Raw genomic sequence first — 18,427 nt, 5'->3', positions numbered from 1 at the left:
ACAGAGGATCGTACATTACAACTGAGTAAGGGAAGGGATTCAGAACCTCAACCCTGACCCAGAGCTTAATTTCACATATGTCTTCTTCCTATTCAAGCCTGACTCTACATCCATTGAAGAGAGAGGGTTCAACACCCAGATCTCAAACTAGATTCTGCAACAGCCCTGTGTTAGACTAAAAGAAAACTTGCCCACAGCAAAAACTGCCAAAAGCATATCAGCTGAGCTTCCAGTCCAGGGCAGAGCTGTGAAGCATGTATGGCAGCTCACAGTCCATTCCTTAATTAAGCAGTAAGAAAAGGTTTCTCAAAAGGTGAAATTGATGGTGTACCTCTGCCTGGTAATCTCCATACTCAGCTTGGAGAGCTAGGGATGCTAATAATAAGGCTGTCTCATCATCAGAGTGCATCCTGTCTTCCAGGATGTCCTTCCGCAACTGCAGATAATACTGGTGACAGGTCAGTGTATGTCTGGAACAGGAAAACAAAACAAAAACCACAAAAAAACCCCATACCATCTTTGGTACTCTTCCTGTTATAGCAAATTTCCAGTATTTGATTAATATCTAATTTCTGTCTGTAAATTTAGGGCTTAGAGGGGTTAAAAAAAAAATTCATACACTCACTGTATAAGACTGACATCATCCACAAAAAACTTTATGCGAAAAAATAGAGTGAAGTTGACAGGGGGCTTGTTCTTTTTCTTTGGTTCTTCCTTCCATCCTTCTGGAGCTACTTTGCTTAGCTTTATGTCAGGATCAACGAAGAAAAATTCATTGTCTGCCAGGAAAAACATTAAAACCAAGTATTTTCTCCAGCTGGAGGATCAAGACCAGATTTACATTTCTGAAATTTGGTTTTGAACAGTAAGGTTTTCTTTTTACTAACAATGGGTTATAAGCACAATAGATATTAAAGGGAACACTGAATAAGGGCAGGAGAAATAGTTTTATAGTTATACTGAAGAAACCAGTGAGAAAAAACAAAAGAAAAAAGAAAAAAGTTACCTTTCATGATAGCTACAAAACAGGAGCTAGGGTTTCTTTAAAATTTCAAATTTCTTATCCCATAGGAGATTAAAATGTCATTCCTTCCCACCCTTACTACTTCTATCCCATTTACATTTCACAAAATGTTTTCAAGGCCTTCTAAATTGCCAAGAGCACCAGGTGCCTGCCATGGATAGAGTAAGCTCTTGGGCTGCTAAGGGCTTCTCTCTCACGTCAATATTCTGAGCACTACAGCTCTGCAACAGCCCGTGAGAGATGCTGACAGGAAACTTGGGTCTGAATGCGTTAGTTCTGCCACAATGACGTTATACCCAGTGGGGAGAAAAAAAAAAGTCCAATTTCTGATCTGTTCTAATAGTGAAAAACTAACAGCTCAGGAGCAAATTCTTTTTTCTTAAGGCAAGTCCCTCTATACAAGTGGCTCTTCTATGCATCCCGACACATCTGCCTCTGCAACAGACTGCAACATTGCCGAGGTATATTAACAGAACCCAAAGCCCTTTCATGTGCTCTGAGGGTTATTAGTGAGCAAAGGCAACAAAGAGCAGGGGAGAAAACTCGGCAACCAAAGGGAAAAGGCTGCCCAAGATGAGCTGCCATTACTGAGGCAAACATAGAATTTTACTGTGCTAAGTTGTTCTTCATTGAGGAACGTATTTTGCCTCAACACAAGAGAATGTAACTCAAAGTAAACACTTTGTAGATGCCAGGCATTCTCTGCTTATTTTTTCTCAACACCATGTAGTTAATTCTTCTTATTCTGTATCTGTCAACTACATCAAATCATTATTCTTACCTCTTAAAGTAGCCAATCCAAACAAGTGATGCTCCACCAAGCCAATATGGGCAACAACCATATCAAAGACATCTTTACATATTGTTTTGGTATCACAGGTCAGCTCCAGCTTCTGCCCACTTAGAAGCATCACATTTACTTTTCGCCTGGTGTCATCATTCTTCCCCTTCTTAGTCTGCATTTTGTGAAATAAAATATCCCAGCATTCATGCCTGTGATCAAAGCACATTTGCCGGTTTAACATACTTCTCCTGCCACTGATTGCTGAATAGCCCCTTTCTTACCAAGATAGACTTCGGTAGATCCAAGGAGATGAATGGTTCAATTGTCATTTTCACAAACTCAGGGCCAAAGAAATTCTGCAAATCACAAGAGTATGAATGAACACCAGAACAACAGACTGAGGGCACAGTTAACTCCTGCCCTGAAAATGCCAAAGAGGATGCAAAGGCCCAAACTATTGTACTGAATTCCTCCCATGACCTGGTAAGTCTAAAGAATCTGATTTTGCCAGCACGCGTGCCAGATACCACTGGCAAGCTACAGTGTTGGTGACATTATTACTCTGCATATTTTCCTTCCTTTGCTGGGTAAAAAGTCAGCATTGTAATACTATTTGTCCTCCTTTAAAATACAGGGTGAGGGTTGCATATTGGGACCATCTGGGCTTATCTCAGTAAGCAACTGCCTGACATTACTAAGGTTTTCTGCATTGGTGGCAATTCTGCCTTGACAAATCTGTCTGTGACACAAGTCTCATCATCTGAAGACTGAAACATTTCAGCCTAATTATATCTGCTGGGTTCAAGTAGAGATCCTGGCCAATTTCTGTCTGCCTGTAGGCAAATAAATGTTCTACTAATTCATCCTGTAAATTATAGGAGGTAACCCATCCAAACTGTTAAAGGAAGTTATCTGCACAATACCCACTTCAATACCACATGAAAAAAGTGGCCCAAGATTCACCTTTTGAGGGAAAACCTTCATTGCCTACTGCCTACTACCTACTGTGTACTATATGTAAAACAGCTGCACGCAAATCTCTTAAGGGCTAGGGGGAACCAATATGGTTAGTTAAAGCCTACATGAACTAACTGGTCAGAGTGCTATGGACTGGAGACAGATACAGGAACTATTACCCTGGATTTGGGCAGCAAATTCACCTGAGTCTTATTTCAAGTTTTCCCATCCTTAAAATAATAATAATAAATAAATCCAATTCACTGAAAGCAGCAGCAGAGGGCATCAAGCCATCATCTCCTCTAAATATCAGCCACTCTTATTTAACTATACCTCTGTCTCCCTCTTTCTCTGTAATCTTATATTTCATACACATACCAAGACAGCTGGGAAAGGAAAGGGGAGTTTGAATGATGATTCAGAGTGAACCCAAAGGCCAAATGAAATCTCTCTGCCTTTCTTTACCTTCCCAACTTGTTCATTTAATAACCTTTGATGTTGGTGGGACACATCCACATTCCACTAAAATAAATGTAAATCAAAGTGGTTGAAAACACCACAGAACACAGGAGAAAACTATTCCTTACCTTTGTTAGGACACTACATTGTTTAATGGATGCAATCTTTAGTCAAGGCTTGCTGTCTGTTTTAGCATCTCTTGGTACTGTTTTAGGCTACGTAGCCACTAATGCCACAAAACCTTGGAAGCTTACTGTGTGAGAGTAGGTCTTTCCTATCATGGCAATACCAAAAACCTAGCATTTAAGCTGTTGATGACTATTACAGGACTCAGTTTATGAATTCCACATATTAGAGTTTCAGTCAAGACACTGCTCTGTTTCAGTGAAAATAAGAGTTCACCTGCAATCAGGGCATTACCCTCAGTTTTCTTTGTGTCATGGCTGTTTCCAGGGCTATTTCTCTCAGTGGATCTCTGGTGATGTCAAGCACTGAGGATCTAATTGCATCTCCTGGGTAGAGGTTAGGTCGGGACTGCCTGAGAGCCATTCTAGCTTGCAGTTGCATCATTTCTTCTTCCTGACGCTTTAGCATCACTTCTTGACTTACCAGATTGCCTTCAAATGGTGCTTCGTGTTGCCTACCGAATAGTCAGAGGGGATGAAAGACATTAGTAGGTATGCCTAAGACATTCTGCTGCTTTAAGCACTTACCTAAGTGGAAACCCAGAACACAAAAACTAGTTATCAAATACTACATTAAACACATTTATCCAGCAGCCAGGAGGTTATCACTCTACAGCAATCCAGCAATATAGAAAATGAGCAAACACGCCAAGATTCTACAGCTGCCTGTCATTTATTCATATGAAAATAAAAGGCTCAGCTGCAGTCTAACAAATACTTCACATTACAAACCCAGTGAATCCGTACAAAACCAGTGAACACACAGGAGGAAGAAGAGTATTAATGCTTTGAAAATATCTTAATTTCTCTGTTCAAGTAGGAATTGTGAAAAAGGTATGCTCAAAAACATGCTGTTAAAGAAAAAACTAAAATAATGTACTTTATGTAAGTAAATACTGCTCCAATCACTTTTTCTGTAGCAATTATTTATGAACTCCTTGTACAGCACGTATTTATTCGTGAGCAGTAGTATAGCTTGAGATATTTATATAAATATTTTAGATGTATCAACATCCTATACACTAAATTATTCTAAATATCATACTCAAATGTTTTCATCATCTAATTTTGCTGGAAAAAATCCCTTTTCTTTTAAATTCCTAAGAATGGCTTGGTTGATACACAGCTACCACAAAAAATAAATTAGGGTCTAAATTAATAATCCAAAGGAAAAAAAAAAAAAAGAGAAAAAACAAACAAAAAACCCCATCAGTATTTCTGAAAAGCACAGCAATCTATCCTTCAGTTCTTTTCTCAGCAGGTATGGATCCCAAATGTCCTACCAATTTTATTCTCTGTGGAAGGAAAGAAATCCATGTCCCATTTTGGGTGAACAAAAGCCATTTTTTATTTAAAAATCAGGAGATTAGGAAATGCGAAGAAAGGATAAATCCAAGAAAAATAAAACTAACTTTCACTTCCCTCCCTGTCCCATGCTTACAGAAAAACACCTTTAAACCCCAAACTAAATATAAACCAACCAAGGCTTCTTTAGAAATCCTGAAACAAGAAAAAACAATGTTCTGCCTCTGTGAACATAACTATATAGAGACAATTTTTAAACACAAATGGAGAGGGGAAACTAAGATGAATTTCATCCACCAAAAAACACTTTTAGCAATACTAAGCTAAGTGTTTAGATGGTATGCTAGAATAATGAAAAACATGAAAGAGCAAAGAATGTATCTTGAAGCCTGCATATCATTGCGCTGAAGCTTAGGAATACAGATAAATGTAGAGTAAGTCCTGCACTGACACTGATGTACAGCCCTCTGTAGCAAAAGGTAATCTACAGACTTTTTAAAAGACATTGAATTTATATACCTACTATTTAAAAGAACCTAAAGATATGCTTGAGGAATGACAAATCAGCTAATAAACTAAGAGAAAATGCACCTGTCCAGACAATACAGTTGTCTATGCTAATTGGTGGACATGATTTCAATTTTTTTTTCATCTTTTTACAGCAAAGTTTCTAATGAATGCCAATAATGTGAACAGTGCACTGCATTAGCTTATTTTTTTTAATATTAAAGTTTCATTGGTTAGCATATAAACCAGCATTAAAATAAGAAAAGTTATGTTATCATGAGAGTCCAAACAATGAAATGTTACTAATGTGCCACAAACTGAGCAAAACGATGCTGACGTTCCTAAAATGGAATTTCAGGGAAGATATAGAGTAGTTACAGAAAAACTTATTAATGTAAGCCCATTATCCTTTCATTGTGCAGGGCTTTCATAGCATCACTTCCCTTCTCCCTCCTCCGTTCCTTTCTGCAACAGACTTAATAATGTGCACCTAAAAGGGCAAAGTAATGAGAAAAGGCCTCCGACCTGCAAAGACTTGTGCACAAGTTTAGCTTTTCACCAAGAGGAAGCTTATTAAGATCAACACATACGGGAATATTCACAATGAACTAAGTTAAATACACCTACAAGTGCCCTTCAGATCAAGGTTTAAGGATGGGCTCTGAAATAAAACAAAACCAAACACTTTCTGAACATAAGTATCTGTGAATTATCAAAGATGATATGAGAAACAGACATGTCTCAACCGGCTGTATCTGAAAACACTTGCTAGTGTGAAAACCCCTACTGCAGAAAAAAATTTGCCTTTTTAATAACACACAGATCTATGCAATAAAAGCAATCATAAGTTATTGTGTAAAATATTATCATTATGTTGGTTTATCATCTTCATTGACATATATTAGTTTCTCTGAAATTGAGGTGGGTGTGGGGTGTCTGGGGAGGAAGCTCAAAAACCTAATGGCTTAAAAATTTTCCTAACTTAGTATACACACACAATCACCAACCAGAAATCAGCACGCTTCACCATCCTCGGTAAGTAAAACTAACTCTGGACTGGTCAGACTGTCAATTTGCTATGGAGGGTATCAGTATGATTCACTCTTTAGGTTACAAGACAAGGAATGCATCTCTTTTTCCACAGAAGAGGAGACACTGTTGACAGATACAGGCAGAGCTCTTCCGTGAAGTTCAGAATATGCAAGAATTATTACTCCAAGAAAAAAAAAAAATTCCAAATTACATTCCTAACAGATAACACCATAAAAGCGTGTTTCCTATGGTACTTCATCAGACAAGTACTTGTCTGCAACTCTATTTTCATCAATGTCTGATTGCAAACCAGAACCTCATAGTTACTTATTAACCTGAAGACGGTAGGTTAGCAGTCACCTGGAAGGCTGACTCCTATAAAAGAAGGAAGTAAATTAACTCCTCACCAAGTATACTCACCAAGAAATTAGCAGGTATTGGATCAGAGAAGGAAGTTGGAAGAAGGGAAGCAGGTATGCATTTTCTAATGATTAGCGGAAAGGTCAGGAATAGATTAAGAAAGATGGATGCCTTTTGGTAAGGTAGGAAGGATATGGAAATGAAATCTACTGGAAGGCAAAGGCAACAGAAGAAAGAGATCCATGTCAGCTCCTAGAGAGAAAAAGGAAGAAATAGTAAAGGAAGGGAAAAAAAGGGGGGGGACACAAAAATAAGGAATACGAGAAGCAAAGAGGAAACACAGACACAAGTATCCATTGCCATGAGGAAAGCATTCCAAGAAGTTTAAAGGTTAACAACAGTCACAGACCATAAGAAGGGTTTGAGTGTACTCTGAATGTATTACTGAAAAAAATCTATGGCTTCTGCCAGTTTAAGAGCAGGCCAGCCACTGAAACAGCACAACTCGCACTGCCTGATAACTCTGAACAGCTTCACTGGTTTTTGGTTGTTTTGTTTTTTTTTTTTTAATATTGGCAGCAGACTCCCTCAAATCCAAATCCCCCTATTTGATTTACAACTCAGTTTTACATGGATAATTAAGCAGACAGCCTCTAAGGACATGCCACAGGAGCAGTAAATTCAATATGCATTGAAGTACAGATAGTATCTCTGAACACAGAGAAAAACACTGAAACCCAAGCGCTTATGGAATTCAAGTAATGGATTCAGTTGCATATACTTCCCCAAACCCTGAAATCAAACGACCAACCAAAAAATGTAAACTCTGAGAATCTGCTCCTTGGAACGACTTGTTATCAAGAGTTTTACTTTGAGAGCTTATATTTCTAAAGTTATAAAAGCCATGGTCTTCTGCAACACAGGACATTTTAAAGCAGCAATGTGCAACATTCTGGATAAAAATATTAAGTTACTTTCTTCGAAATCTGTTTAACTAGCTACCATTTTTGACAGTATTCTTTTTTACACTTGTTAGCACTGGAAAGTTTTAACAGCTGTTGGAGAAAGAGTGCGCGCACACTGTTTTCTATTCAGCTCACATAATTAACAGAGATATTATCTAAGTATTATTTTAGGACCAAATTCTGCTGGTGGCTGCCTTCCTGTTTCTTAATAGGTCTAGTAAAACTAGCTTTCAGGACCTCAGCCTCATTTTTCCATCTTGGATATACTTACTAGTCTGGTACTTAGATTAAAAAACCCCAACTTTTTCATCTTATGAAAATGGCAGAACAACTATGAAAGCCAGTAAACAACCATCTGTGGTACCCTACCATGACATTTTTGTGCAAGTGCAGAGTGGTATCTTTTAGCGAAGGCACAGAGAAGAGGCCAAGCAGAAACAGGAGATTCAAAAAATACTAAGCCTTTAAATAAGACTGTATAGTTACATACATGTAAAATTCATTCCATTGCTAAGCACAACAGGTAAGTCTATGCTGCACTTACAAAACAATTATTTTCCTTCTAGATTTCACAGATACACAAATTACGTCCATTAAAGGTACTAGTCTTAACAAAGCAATACAAAATAACGTAAAACAAACCATGAGAAAGTATATAGTGTTTTACCATGGCATTTTCACTTGCATAATAGGCCTGCTGCATTTCCAACAATGTGACTCATTTACATACCACATACTACTTTCCATTTCTGAAATATTTTGTAAATAGAAACAAAAGTTCTCTATCAGAATCCACAAATTACTGCTGTTTTATTTTGAAACGTAGCTACAGTGTTGAATTGCCAACTTTCCCAGGTTCAAGTCAAAGATGAATGAAGGCTGACTTAGCAGTATTCACCAACAGAAAAAAAAAACAATGGCAAGTAAGTTAAGCAAGCTATACGCTCGTTCTGTACACACAGTAGTAATAGTTTACTTCGCCATTTTAGTGTGGTGCTAAACCAACACAAAATGCAAAGCAGAGATTTACAGCTTTTTAATGAGGTTACATGGAACATAAACCTGTAACCTGAGTGCTTGAAAATTCATCCTAAAAGCTCGCGGAGCAGCCAAAATCATCTTAAGTCAAGACAGGCTTGATTTCTAGGACTGTGTGGACACTGCAGTTTAACACATAGGCTGTTACATGAATAGATACTATATTCCTGCCAACAAAGCAGTGTTAACCCAGCTAAGCAATGCCTAAATACTTCTTCCCTGCAAGAAATGCCAATTTATACATTTCTAAATGACTCTGCATTTTTCAGGCAAAGAGCAAGTAATAAGAAAACCAATGTAGCTGCTCAGATCACTGACAGCTGAAAGATTTCCAAGTAACAGTTGTCTTGTTCATGTGCACTCAGATACAGCACATCTGAGACTGTGCCTTACTCAGATCCATTTAAGGCACACAATACAATGCAAGAAGTAGATGTTCATTTATTTTCACCTCCATGTTCAAAGCACACCTCTAAGCCCTACTCACTGTGCTTCACCCTAGATGTTGCATGAACACAGAGGACGCATTTGACAGCCTTGCCACATCACCTGAAACAGCTCCAACCTTCAGACACCTCTAAGTTTCTTTAATAGGATAGAGCAGGATTCCCATCCAACTTATGCCAAAAACATACAAATACCCTAAAACAGTCAGCACAGCAGCAATCTTTCTCCTGATCTACCCCAAACAAAGCAAAAAGCTGCTGAGGGAGGGCTTTATTGTCGTAATGTGGTGAGGGAAGAGGGAGAAAACACATATGGGTTTTTTTTAAATTTTTTTCCTTACTACAAAAAATATTAGAATAATTTTTATAAAATATTCCAAAGTGATTCAGCATCTGGCAGACTAGAAGAAGAAAATTTTCCATCCAAAATGTCAATAAAAATTCTCAAACATTTAGAATGGAACCACCCTCAAAACCTAACAAGTATGGCAAGATATGTGTCTGTCATATAAAGATGCTGTATTAAGGTGATGTACAAAGCAGAAACTACTTTTTAAAGCAATATTGATGAACAGCACTTGTAAAAATAAAACCCAAACAGATGTAATATTCAAAGACACAGCACAGCAAAATAAATTTAAAAAAACCCATAAATTGTTACTGAATTGGCCTGCCTAATCAGTGCTGAGGTATTAAAAAAATTATTCAAACACAATGACATAAACTAAGAGTTTGCCAGAATAACCAACCAAATTTCAGAGAAATAAGCATGCTATCATTGCCTTATTAAATGAAAAAAATGCAAATGAATCTGTATTAATATCAGTACTTTCCAAACTTTATTTTGGAAAAGTATAATCAAAACTATTAAATATGTCCAAGCAGAATATAGCCCACGACCTTCTGACAGATATAGCAACTCAATAGAGTACAACCCAGTCTCCATTAAATATGAATGAACTGAATTTGGCCTCCTAACTGGTATACTTACCTCTACACCACAGTGCATCACAAAATTTTTAACTTCAGACTACAACATGTAATTCTGAAATGCTCTTTTCTTTCAAGTACAACATGCCATTTTTAAACTGTAAACAGAAACTGGGATGGGAGTGAAAAATTTGCTTGCAAATTTAGAATACTTTCTTTGATAAAGACAAAGCACTCCAAGACATATTGTTTCCACAGGGTTTACCTTGCCCTCTGAGAATTAGCTTGACTTGATGGGGAGATATCATCAGCACCTGGCAAAGCACCACTGGCATCATCTCTCTTGAAACCTTCATTTCTTCTCACTAGCAAACCAAAAGACAAATTAATACTTGACTGAGCACCAAAGCACACAGAGTAACCCCGTCTGAAAATCAAGGACTTATCAGTCATATGCGATTACTTAGAAGGAATCAGATTCATGTGTTCTGCACAATGGCATTACAGTATTAGACAAACTACCGTCATAAAGTTGATTTCAGTTTTTAAAGTGATCTTATAGTTTCCCCCAAAGATAGCTGCACTACTCAAGCCCTTTGAAGAAGAATACTAAGAAAGGCCTAAAAGAAACCACAATAGAAAACCCCACACACAATTGTGTAGACACATTTCCAAGGTAAAACATTTCTTTGTCAGCCATGAGTTGGGACACATATATGGCAGAGACATCATACAAAACCACTCCAGAACAGAAATAGAGCAGCTAGGTAATTATGCATCCAGTTCACAAGAAGGGAGCTAAGAAACCAGTATATTGCTGAGCTCCTGTGTTTAATATTTGTCCCTGGAATCTGACTCCTCCTCATAATTTATCAATTTTTGTTTTCTTTTGGCAATATACTAACCTGCTATTCCATGTAACTATGTAATAGTTATCTCCTTTCCTGGTACTTCTTCCTGTAGCAGCACCTGAGATTCTACACTTAAGAGCTTGATTTTGCCAACTACTACACTTTCATCTCTTGCTATACCCTCAATAAACAGAGCTAGCAGGAGAGCTCTTGCAGAACACATTAGAGCCACGTTGATTTAGAAATAGTTCTTTTTGACAGTCATTGCACTGACTCCAGCAATACTACTATTAGTAGCCAGAAAGCATCTCTCTCTTGCCTGTACAAACTTAGGAGCTGTTGACTTTGGACTGGAAAACATAAACAGCCTGTTCTAAAGGGCAAGAAAATGAAGGGAAATGCGTTGTTACTGCTCCTTAGGCTTCTGGCTCAGTAAGCAGGAGAACAGTTAAGTAAGGTTGAGAGAGCAGTGAGTACAGGGAGGCTGGGTTGGAATTCTGTGTGTACAGAATACATACAGTGCAGCTACACTCTAGCTTCCTAACTATTGCTTTCTTTCCTTATTTTCATCAAATGGTTTGTTTCCATCACTTATGATTTTGCGAAGCTAATTGTTTCAACTGTGCTCCCCTCCTGACTTCTTTTCATCATTCCAGCGCTTCTTTCAAAAAATACTCCAAGTGTTTCCTTCCATGCTGTGCTTCCACTGTGTAAAGAAAACCCTTCTTGCCATATATCAGTGAACAACCCTTCATACCATCTCCTGCTTTTCCAAGCCATTGATTTCATAGAACTTACTTGAATTTATCATGCAAAAGTAGTACATAGTACAGGCTGTTTGTATTACACTGAAATCCTTGGCCTATAAATTATCAACCATTTAACCTTCACAGTAAACCCCACTGATATAAAAATAATTAAACCATGTATGTCCCACTTAAATTACAAAAGCTTTACTGTTATTGTACACTAATGACGACTTGATCATTTTTGTGCCTCTGAAGATAGCATGCTATTTAAAAATGCAATCCAGTAAAAAGTTAACCATTTCTAGCTTTTCCTACCAACATCCCTTCTAGAGTGCTAAATGTCAAAGTCATTTCTGAACAGAGTGCCAGTTATGCTGAACTATATACAATGTTGTAACTACATGAGATCATCTTACAACTTTATATTAGTGGTAATTATCAAGCCTCCTACTAAGGCTTTAACTTCATACTTTTGGGATCTATTTTTCATCTTGAACCTTTTTCTTTAGCTTTTTGGTTTATTTGGGGTTTTTTCGTTTAGTTGGTTTGGGGGTTTTTTGTTTGTAGGTTTGGGGTTTGTTTCATTTTGTTTTTTAAAGCACAGGTCTTACCTTGCCTGAAATCTTGTTCTGAAGAAATAACAGATGGACTTTCACTTGAAGTACTATAAACATCGCTGTGGTAAGATTTGTACCTTCTCAAAGGCTCTGAAAGTTTAAATCAAGGTATCAGAAGAGTAAGAGAGCAACAGTTCTAATGCAAAAATCAAACGCAAATTAACATTTGAATTTTTGTGAAATCTTTTCAAAATGTTTTTAAATGTCTGTGGGTGGCTATGGAGACTGAAAGCAAACACTCAGTGGATGCTGTGCAGTTCCATTCTGTCCCCGCAGCATGAGGGTTCTGCGGTCTGCCTAGCCTCTCTTGGCTATCCTAACAGCCACCTCCTCTGAACTTCTCTCTCATCATCACTTCCAAGTTAAAACTAGTATTTAAAAGAACAACAAAACCCAGGATAAAATCCAATCCCTCCTGCAAACAACACTGATAAAAACATTTGGTGCGCACCTCTTGCATGTAGAGAGCAACCACCAGGACTCAGTCCCTGGTTCTTTCACGATGAAAAAGGAGAAATATCCACAGACACAAAGCAGGAACTGGAAAATTATAATTCATTCAGCTTGTCTTTCACATCCAGAAAATACAATTAACCATCAATTAATAGGCCCCTATAGGATATTTAATTAACCAGAACAGCTAAACGCATGTGATGAAAAATCAAAACAGCAGTCTCAGTTCCTAGTCTCAGTGTATTCTTTAAATAACATAGTGGAGAACAAGACTCCACAGAAGGGGTATGTACTTGACATTTGCAACAATCTCCCAAAACTTTCCTATGCACAAGCCAACAACCAACCACATGGTGCATGTAAAAGCAGAAAACAAAACAAAACAGTCCCCACATTTTAGGATTACCAATGCTTCACTGTCTACGTGAGAGAAAACTTCAGGTGTCTTTATTTGCAGAAGGCTGTCTCTGGTCCAACTACAGTTAATGTTTTTGAAAACAAAAGTGATGAAATAGAGAAAACACATGTAAAACTGCTGTGAAGACAAGTGCAAGTCACTACAGCAAGGAATATAAAATGTGAGAATACAAAACGGGGAATACATGAGCAGCTGAGCCTGGATGCTGTAAAAAGGAAGTCGGAGGTTCCAAATTCCCACATCCAGAAAACAAAATACCTGGTGAAAAATCCTGCAAGAACAATAAACCTGCAGCATAACCTGTATTAGATCAGAGGACAAATTAGACATTCAGTCAACAGCACTATTCATTCAGACTTCCTACAGAAGCAGGGAAAATTCCAAACAGGAAAAAGGCATGAAAAGATATAAGATAATGCAGTAGACCAAGATCAAAGACTAGTTCACGTTAATTTCAGAACACCTGTTTCCAAAACCTTTCTCCTTAAAAGCCAGCATTTGCCCCATTTCTACCAGCTCACTTGGGTTGTGCAGTTCCCTACTGTCCCACCAAATACAAGACTCTGAGAAAACTGGGATAAGGAAGCAAAGTCACCCATCAACCCATGAAACCAACTGCTCCTGCCAGCCCATCCCAGTTGCATGGTTTAGCAGCATAAAACCCAACTAATCCTATGGACGTTTCACATTACTCTCAGAAACAAGCAATACTGCTTGCACATCTGCAAACCGACCTACAGCAAGATGAAGAGAATTCACTGGGAGGGGTGTCAGGGGGTGGGGTTGCTTCAGTTTTTCACAATGGCTACTTTCAGCGTTCTGGATTTTACAACAAAGAAATCTACTGCCAATCTAGCAATTACTTGCCTAACAAGGGAAAAAACCAAAACCAAATTCAGTGGGTAGCTTTTGGAGATGTATTTTTAAAACACTCCCAGCCCTTTAAGGCATCAATCCAAACATGATACTGGAGCTACAGTACCGAAATGTTTAACTGAAAGCAGATCTCTTCTTTCCCAGTAGTTTTATTACCTGTAGGTTTTTCAAGTCTGCTAAACTGACTTTGAAGCAAGAGGATGGAAAGGGAACAATAAAATATAACATGAGATTTTATTTTTTTCCACCTAGTCAGCAGCCTGGGCTTCCTGAATTGCACACAAATTGTGGCTCCATCCTGGTTCTTCGAGACGTGAAATTTTGCAAAAGTAAATGTAAAGTGGTAAACCAGAATTATGCAGTTAAAACAGGAAACAAGTGTTTATATGTGGTGGCATGATACCTGACTTCTCTTGACTCATTCTGTTAGCAGGAGTTGGCATCCTGCTGCAGGCCAAGGGGTAAGTTCATGAGCCAAGAAACAGAAAGCAAGATTCCCACTCACTGCTTATCTCAATGTTTTCATAGACCTCCACGAGGCCCAGCTAGGTTTAAACCTATTCTCCCAGCATTCACAAGTAGAGACAGAGATGGGACCACCCTCCTTTTTTGTCACACCTTTCTCCCTAAGCAAGACCAAACAACTTATCCCAGTAACACAAGCAAAGGTATTCTCATCTTCTGGAGGCATTTTACAGCCTTTCCACATGGGGCTTGTGGTGGGTTGAGCCTGGCTGGGGGCCAGGTGCCCACCAGAGCCGCTCTCTCACTCCCCTCATTCACTAAACAGGGGAGAAAAGGCATAACGAAATGCTTATAGGTCGAGATAAGGACAGGGAGAGATCACTCACTAATTATCGTCACGAGCAAAACAGACCGAACTTAGAGAGGGAATTCATCTAATTTATTACTAGGCAAAACAGAGTAGAGGAATGAGAAAATAAAATCAACTCTTAAAACACTTCCCCCCACCCCTCCCATCTCCCGGGCTCGACTTCACTCCCGGCTTCAACCTTCCCCCCCTCAGAGGCACAGGGGGACGGGGAATGGGGGTTACGGTCAGTTCATCACACGTTGTTTCTGCCGCTTCTTCCTCCTCAGGGGGAGGACTCCTCTCATCATTCCCCTGCTCCAGCATGGAGTCCCTCTCACGGGGTGCGGGCCTTCAGGAGCAGACTGCTCCAGCGTGGGGTCCCCCACGGGGTCACAAGTCCTGCCAGCAAACCTGCCCTGGCGTGGGCTCCCCTCTTCACGGGTCCACAGGTCCGGCCTGGAACTTGCTCCAGCGTGGGCTTCCCACGGGCCACAGCCTCCTTCAGGTGCCTCCACCTGCTCCGGCGTGGGGTCCTCCACGGGCTGCAGGTGGAATCTCTACACCCCCTCATCCTTCCTCCATGGGCTGCAGGGGGACAGCCTGCTTCACCATGGGCTGCAGGGGGATCTCTGCTCTGGCGCCTGGAGCACCTCCTCCCCCTCCATCTGCACTGACCTTGCTGTCTGCAGAGTTTCTTACATCTTCTCACTCCTCTCTCCGGCTGCAGAAGCTCTCTCTCCAAGTGTTTTTCTACTTCTTAAATATGTTATCACAGAGGTGCTGATTGGCTTGGCCTTGGCCAGCAGCGGGCCCGTCTTGGAGCCGGCTGGCATTGGCTCTATCAGACACAGGGGGAGCTTCTAGCAGCTTCTCGCAGAAGCCACCCCTGTAGCCCCCCCGCTACCAAAACCTTGCCACGCAAACCCAACACAGGCTGCATCAATGACTATCAGCCTAGGGACAAAAGTTCAAAGGCAATTAAGAAGCTACAGCCTGAAATTTGGGGTAAATACTCTAGATTTTTCTTCACTTTGCTCAGTTTAAGGAAAACACATACAGATGTGGAACTGTGTGCTGCTGGGGCATCTTCTCTTTGGCAACCACCTTCCAGTTCTCTGCTGGTTTATACATGTCTATGTACACCCCCCTACACATCCCCCCAACACCACACCTACTCTTAACCAAACTTAATCTTTCCTGGGGCAAACATTCAATTCAATTGTAATTATTGAGACTACTGTATCTATAATGCTTGCAAAATTACACAAATAATTTATGCTGTCTCCTCTCCTCCAGCAAATTCTCCTCAATTTGAACATATTGCATTAGGACTTAACTTCAGAGAAGGCACTTGGATCATGTCCAAGCCAAACTTCTAATTAAGAACTGGCTTCCAAAGGTCACAAAGTCCCAATTCTGGGATCAACTTAAAGTTAAGTTTTTCATACAATAGTTTCAAAAATGAGGACAAACTTCTAGCCTGTCTGGCTGGGAAGCAACTGAAAGATGACAACAATAAAAGCTAAAGACAACAATAAAACAACTTATCTCCCATATTTACAATTTTCTCTGGGATTTTTGAATGGCCTTGGTTTGTTGTTTTGTTTGGGGTTTTTTTGTTTACTTGGGGTTTTTTTGTTGGTTTGTTTTTTGTTGTTTTTTTAAGTAGTTTTCAGTGACTAAAGAGAGACTTCAGAATTAAATTCTAGAAGCATCAAATACATTGTAGCAAAAATTACTGTATCAGTTACTCTTCTTAACATTTCAGTGTTTAGATTAGTCTCTTACCAGAACACTTCAAGTCATTTCATAACTTAGGGGGAAAACAAACCTGAGTTTAAGCATGGTTTAAGAATCCACAACTAAAATGAAGACATAAAACTTGTACTAATAATATAAGCTAACACGCAGTAGCACCACAATGCAGAGATGAATGAAGCATTACAACTTGAAGAATCTATATTTGTGCTGCTTAGTGCTGCAGTGGTGCTTTTCAAACTCCCTATCAACGCCAGCAGAGCACAACCTTACAGGCACCTAACGCAGCATAAAATAACAAAACACACTATCTATGCAAGGCAAGACATGCAAGCCTAGACAAGTAATTTACAGAAAGCCTCATCTCAGCCGACTTCAACAGAAATCGGAGAACCACATTTAGCTTGGAATTTCATTATCCTGAACACATGACTCACATTAGATACACAGGTTTTCAAATACATGATTACAGAATCATTACTGGCTGTACAGAGAATGAAAAGGACAGAGAAGATGGCAGAGTTAAACAGGCAGTCTTATGACAGAGAGGGAGGCCTTGTTTGCTCTTTGAGGTTTATTGGTGGGTGTCTCTTTCACAAGAGTGTTACTATAATACCATGTAAAACACATTAACAGTCCTTTAGGAGATGCTGGGACTTGCTTCTTTCACAAGAGTTCAACCAATAGGTTAGAGTCTTCCTCTTTTCATCTAAGAAAACTTGAATTATCTTATGCAAGGCAGCACAGGTTTAACAGGAAGAACGTAGAGATCCAGAATAAATCCCTGATAAGGATTCATATCTAACAAGTGGTCAAGGGAAACAAATCCATTCAGCCTTCCAGAGGAGCAGCTCATTTTAGCTTGCAAGATTTCCACCACCCATATTCTAAATGAAAAAGCTGTATTGTACACACAGCCCAAGTCACCAGCCATACAGGCGACTCCCTAGAGAGCCTAAGGCACATATGATGCATAGGGTCTAGCAGGATCTGAGTGACAGGAAGAAAAAGAGCCTTGTAAAATTACAGAAAAAACCCACATCTCTAGGGCTAGGCTGGAAAAGAAAACAGCAAGATTAAAAATAACAACTCCAGGGTCTGGTAAGAACTCAGTGTCTTGTACTTAGAAAGACAGCCTTCTTTTCTGGATCTGTATCATGCCATCCAGGATAAGGTACGTAAATGGACACAGACAGAAAGCGTGACCAATAAAGGTGTTTGTTTTAATTTAAATGTTTTATCCACTGAGAATGTGATGTGTTGACTAAAAATTGATAATCCCAGACTGTGTGAACTGCTGAAAGATCGATATAGCAGATGCCGCTTTGCTGTGCAATTATGGAATTGTAAGAGCTGTTTTACTACCTTATGCTAAACTACGTAATTCGGAACAAAATAATAGTGGCTGATGCCAGAGTACTTGTACTTCACAGAAATGCCACAAACATTTCTTTCTTTTTCCTTGAAAAGCCAGCTTCTGTAGTCTCGGTAAAATTAACAACTGAAAGTCTTCTATCTAGTATCAGTTCTTTATCCTACCCTTCAGCTTCATTAATACGATTTCTGAATATTATTCTAACTAAACTTTATCCTTACCGGACATACCAACCACATGAGAATCCATTTCACCACCACTGAATTTAAATCATACTGCAGCACAATGATTGTAAGGCATGTGTAAACTGAGCCTTAATTTGCTTTCACATGCAAATAGTATACCATTGTGGATGACTTGCATTTCCTCTGCTTAGCCTACTCATGAACTGAGTACCTACGATTCAAGAGAAAAAGAAAGTATGCACCTCACTAAATTTACAGAGGTAAATTTGTAAAAGCAGCTATTCCTCTTTTGCCCTAAATCCAATCTCTCATTTAACCCATTTCTACAGAAGCTCCCAA

General features: G+C 39.2%; 1 protein-coding gene across 8 annotated transcripts in view; it reads right to left on the bottom strand.

The window, feature by feature from the left end:
* Positions 1–18,427, bottom strand: part of PTPN13 (protein tyrosine phosphatase non-receptor type 13) — a 124,428-nt gene that overhangs the window by 39,712 nt on the left and 66,289 nt on the right. For all 8 annotated transcript variants that reach the window (XM_054823794.1, XM_054823793.1, XM_054823796.1 and 5 more), the window contains 7 exons: positions 12,204–12,299; positions 10,258–10,357; positions 3,645–3,864; positions 2,090–2,164; positions 1,806–1,980; positions 626–779; positions 332–470 (listed from right to left, as the gene is read on the bottom strand). In XM_054823794.1, coding sequence (XP_054679769.1) covers positions 332–470; positions 626–779; positions 1,806–1,980; positions 2,090–2,164; positions 3,645–3,864; positions 10,258–10,357; positions 12,204–12,299 — 959 coding nt within the window. The remainder of the gene's footprint in view (positions 1–331; positions 471–625; positions 780–1,805; positions 1,981–2,089; positions 2,165–3,644; positions 3,865–10,257; positions 10,358–12,203; positions 12,300–18,427) is intronic.

Source organism: Grus americana, chromosome 4 (genome assembly GCF_028858705.1).
Source record: "Grus americana isolate bGruAme1 chromosome 4, bGruAme1.mat, whole genome shotgun sequence".
Classification (NCBI taxonomy): Eukaryota; Metazoa; Chordata; class Aves; order Gruiformes; family Gruidae; genus Grus; species Grus americana.
The sequence above is the reverse complement of the archived record's forward strand: the minus strand, read 5'-3'. Positions and strand labels throughout refer to the sequence as shown.